Genomic DNA, 4,643 nt, shown 5'->3' on the forward strand with positions numbered 1-4,643 from the left:
GCAACGTGATCCCCGTAACACCCCGCTCGGCCGCAGCAGTTCTTGCAGTCCAGCGAACAATCCAGCCGTCCTTTTCAATCTTACCACAGGCCTCCTTAGCTGCAATAAAACAATCTGGCTAATCTGACAGACGGCTCCGACGCAAGCTCAAAACCGAGAAGTCAGATGCTCGCTGTGCGGTTGCTGCTGCCCACGGCTGCTCTCCTTCCCTTCCAAGAGCTGCTCGTACCTCAAAACCGGGCAGGCTGTTGAAAACATCTCACCAGGCAAAAAAAATCCAGCCATCGGAAAACCCACAGCAGGGTGGCTGAACCTGACCGTTATGCCGTGCCCGTCAGCCACCACGGCTAAACCATCATCTCTTCTGAACGAGCACCTCGGATGTGAGACCTGCCAACAAGTGCCCATCCCCACCGCTACCACAGCCCCAGGACAGTCTGTCCGCTCTCATAACCCGAGCTCATCACCCTGCAAAGCATCAGAAAGGGCTGGACTCTCCCAGGAGACCCAACAAGCAGGAGGGGATGGGTCAGGCTCTTCTACCTTCCTCCCAAGCACACAGGGATAATGTTTCTCTCTAGCACAAGAGCCCTGGACTTCTGCACAGCCACATAAGGGCTCAGCTCCGAACCCTTACGTCCACAAATTCTCTGCTTGTAGCTACCATCAAGACCGTGACTTTCCCAACGAGCATTGCTGGACTGTCCCACATCAGACACTTCAACAACAGGAGGACCAACAGTGAATCACAGAACGTTCAGGGTTGGAAGGGACTTCAAAAGATTGCCCCCCCCTGCCAGAGCAGGGTCCCCCAGGGCAGCCCCACAGGAACGCGTCCAGGCGGGTTGGAAAGTCTCCAGAGCAGGAGACTCCACACCCTCTCTGGGCAGCCTGGGCCAGGGCTCCGGCACCCTTGGAGTGAAAAAGTTTTTTCTAATATTTTTGTGGAACCTCCTACGTTCCAGCTTGTACCCATTGCCCCTTGTCCTGTCATTGGACGTCTCTGAGAAGAGCCTGGCTCTGTCCTCCTGACACTCACCCTTTCTATATTTATCAACATTCATGAGGTCACCCCTCAGCTTCCTCCAAGCTAAAGAGTCCCAGCTCCTTCAGCCTTTCCTCCTCAGGGAGATGTTCCACTCCCTTCATCACCTCTGTGGCTCTGCACTGGATGGATTTGGTCTAAATCACTCTGCTTAGCTCCTGCAGGAGCAGAATTAGGTCATCACAGAGCACTTCCCAAAGCCTTACACTCTGTCAGTGCTCTTCTAACAGGTCAAGCTCTTGAGCTGGCTGTGGTGAGGCCACTCGCCCCTCTTTGCCACGTGCAGTGCCTACTGCGGTCTGTGGAACACAGCGACCACCTTCACGGCCCTCCCTGAGCACCTCGAGCTGGCTGTCCCCAGCGTCTCCTTCCTTCTGGTTCCCAGCACTGAGCCCAACAGAGTTGGTTCCTCCCAGGCCCGGCGCTTGCGTCAGGTACCGCAGCAGCCCCGACTCATCAGATGTTGCAGAAGAATGGAAAAAATCCCCCTCATTCCCTGCCTCTGAGTCAGAGCAAGCTAAGAGGACAAAGAGGTTTGGAGAACGTGGCTGCCAACTTCTCACAGGGTATGGGCTCATGAACGCTAAGACCTTCCAAAGGCTTATAAATCGCACTGTGTCCTGGAAGCTTTTCCACAGGAGGAGCAGAAGACACATTCCTGCACCAGCACGCCTGAGTTGGAGAGATTATGTGCTACACAACAGCAAATGGATAAAGCTTTAAAAAAAAAACAACACCAAAAAACTCCAAAATCAAGGTAAACCACAGCACATCCTGATTTTAAACACCTGGAAGTTTCCCAAGTCCAAATGCAAGCTGGTCATGAGGGCTCACACTACAACCCATGGGGAGATACAGGCACCTCCAAAAGTGTGTGGTCGACATCTCTCAGCAGTCATGACCAGAAGCTCGCATCATGACTAGCTCAGACTTGGGCAAGTAGCCAACAGCCCTCCCATGGAACAGTCTAACCTCAACAAGCAAATTAAATTAGTTTTGACAGGAAGGACTCAGCAAACTTTACAGTAGGTCCTGCCAAGATCTCCCTGCAGCTGATGTGACCTGGAGTCCCTTTGGTGGAGGAAGGCAAGCTGCGGGGACCTCCGAGACTCACCATGCCCAGCGTGCAGGAGAACTCGCCCAGGAAGTCATGCTCGTACAGCTGCGTGCTCGACTTGTCCTGGTCAAAGAGGGCAAACTTGAGCTTCTGCACTTCTTCGAAGTGGTAGTCGATGATGAACTTCTTGGCGAAAGCCGGGTTGAGGTTGTTCACGGCCGTCTCTGTCCTGTCAAGCTGCAAAGAAAAGAAAAAGAAGAGAGACCGGGTGGAACGAGGTGATCTTGAAGGTCTCACTAGACCAGGTTGCCCCGTCCAACCTGGCCTTGTATTGCCAGATTTGTTTCTTCCAGGCTGTGCAGCAAGGAGGAGCAAAACAAGAAGAAAAATGTCACGAGTCAGAAGCGCAACGCTCTAGCATTTTCCCTCTAGACCTCAAACCCAAACACCCATCTGGTTGCCTCTTTCTTGGCCTTCCACGGAAAAAAAAGAAAAAAAAGAAGAACAAAAAAAAAATCACCGCAGGCCATTTTTCATGGATTTCATCAAGTGTTTGGAGAAACAAGAGGCTGGAAGGCCCCAGAAGATGAGACTTCAATAGGCTTTGTCATCCCAAGCTCTTGTGAGCAGTCTGGAAAAAACGATGTTCCCGACAGCTTGGAAGGGCGAACGCTCGGAGGGTGACGGAAAGCGGAGGGCGCGTGGGGAACCCGCAGCATCCCGCAGCCGAGAGCAGCGACAAGAGCAGAGGAAACTTGGCAGGCAGCCGGGGGAAGTGTGTTTTTACGGCACAGCGTGGCACAGGAGGACAGAAAGCCCTACGTGAGCCAAAAAAAACCCCCACCAACATCACAGGGATGATGATGGAGATGCCAGGAAGCCGCCCTGTGGAAACGAAGCTTCGGTCCCAGACCAGCATCCCGCAGCCGAGAGCAGCGACAAGAGCAGAGGAAACTTGGCAGGCAGCCGGGGGAAGTGTGTTTTTACGGCACAGCGTGGCACAGGAGGACAGAAAGCCCTACGTGAGCCAAAAAAAACCCCCACCAACATCACAGGGATGATGATGGAGATGCCAGGAAGCCGCCCTGTGGAAACGAAGCTTCGGTCCCAGACCGTGTAACTGGGACCGCGGGAGGGCTGGGAGGACGGCAGCACCAGGGCTCGCACAGAGAAAGCTGCAATTTAAGCCAAACTGGGGAAACTGAGGAAAGCTGGAGTATTTACGGATGCCAATGATCCGAGCTGGAGAAACCACGCGCTGACTGGAGCTGGCAGAGGAGCTGCCCTTTCGCCACATCACCTTGTTATCCCAGGATGTGGGAACTGGCACTGTTGGAAGAGAAAGAAAGGGACGGGCTTGCCAGCAGGGTTTTATCAAAAGCTGCCGCCCCGGGTGCTTGGAAAGACCGTCTCATCTGCTTGTGGAGCAGCACGGAGCCTCCGGCCATGCCCCGGGCAGCACCAGGCTGCAGGATGGTGGGGTGTCTGCCAGAGCCAAGAATATGTACGGCAGGGCAGAGAAAAGCCCTCCTAAAGAAAGAAAAAGGAGGAAAACATAAAGCTCACACATACCTTAGTCCCAAAAAAACCTACTCGGCACAGGAGGCAGGTTTGGGAGGGACCGAGTGGAAATGGAGCGAGAGTGTTTGGAAGCTGGTTGCTTCGTCTGTCTTAATTGCCAAGAAATTATGAAAGTAGACACTGCATTCCCAAAATAGCCGTTGGGGAACCAAACACATCAGCACCGGTGGGCTGCAAGCTGGCCAGGGCCACCAGCTTCCCAGAGATCCTCCCGAACGTCTGCTCAGAGACGTGTGAGCCAGGAGCAGTGGGCATCCACAAACCTCACCTCATGTCAGCACCACAACACACACCAATCTGCTTTCAAGCCCTGGAGATGAGACCACGCAGGCAATGTAGATGGATTTTAGCTCCTTCCATGTTCTCTGGGAAGTCGGGGACCAAGGGAAATCAGTTCTCTCGCTCCCAGGCACCAGCTGAAAGGAGATAACTTGAGGTCTCATCTCCAGTTTTGCTCTGGAAGAAGGTGAAGAAAAACCCGGGTCTTGAGCCAACCCTTTGGAGTGAGGGGGTTTCCTTCAAAACCCACATCGAACTGTTTAATCTCCTGTGTGTTCAGTGTGAAGCACGACAAAATCACAAGCCCCAGTTCGCTGCTGGGCATGGTTTGGTCTTTGGGCTGATGACCACCAGTGACCACCACGTACGAGGCCTCCTCACACCACTTCCACCAGGAGACGAGCACGCCATCAGCCCAACCCCTCGTCCCCAACGTTTACGGCTCTGTGCTCCCCATGAAGAGCAGAGGGGACTTTGCCACCCAAGAGCAGAAAAGCCCAAGGCTTTTGAAGAGGCAACCAGGCTAATTCAGGATATCTGTTTGGATAGGAGTCTTGAGTCCACAAATCAAGCACAAAACCATGAAATCACCTCCAGCGACGGCCCTTGCGTTCATTGAACCCAACTGGAGAGTCCGTCAGCATCCGAAGGGAGGTCGGCTGGAGACCTTCAAGCCTCCCC

General features: G+C 53.7%; 1 protein-coding gene across 1 annotated transcript in view; it reads right to left on the bottom strand.

The window, feature by feature from the left end:
* Window positions 1-4,643, bottom strand: part of LOC104272843 (copine-2-like) — a gene marked incomplete at its 3' end in the record, with an annotated part of 21,948 nt that overhangs the window by 13,780 nt on the left and 3,525 nt on the right. Inside the window, exon 2 of the mRNA XM_009867944.1 lies at window positions 2,160-2,339. Coding sequence (XP_009866246.1) covers window positions 2,160-2,339 — 180 coding nt within the window. The remainder of the gene's footprint in view (window positions 1-2,159; window positions 2,340-4,643) is intronic.

The sequence above is a fragment of the Apaloderma vittatum genome, unplaced genomic scaffold (assembly GCF_000703405.1).
Source record: "Apaloderma vittatum isolate BGI_N311 unplaced genomic scaffold, ASM70340v1 scaffold17174, whole genome shotgun sequence".
Classification (NCBI taxonomy): domain Eukaryota; kingdom Metazoa; phylum Chordata; class Aves; order Trogoniformes; family Trogonidae; genus Apaloderma; species Apaloderma vittatum.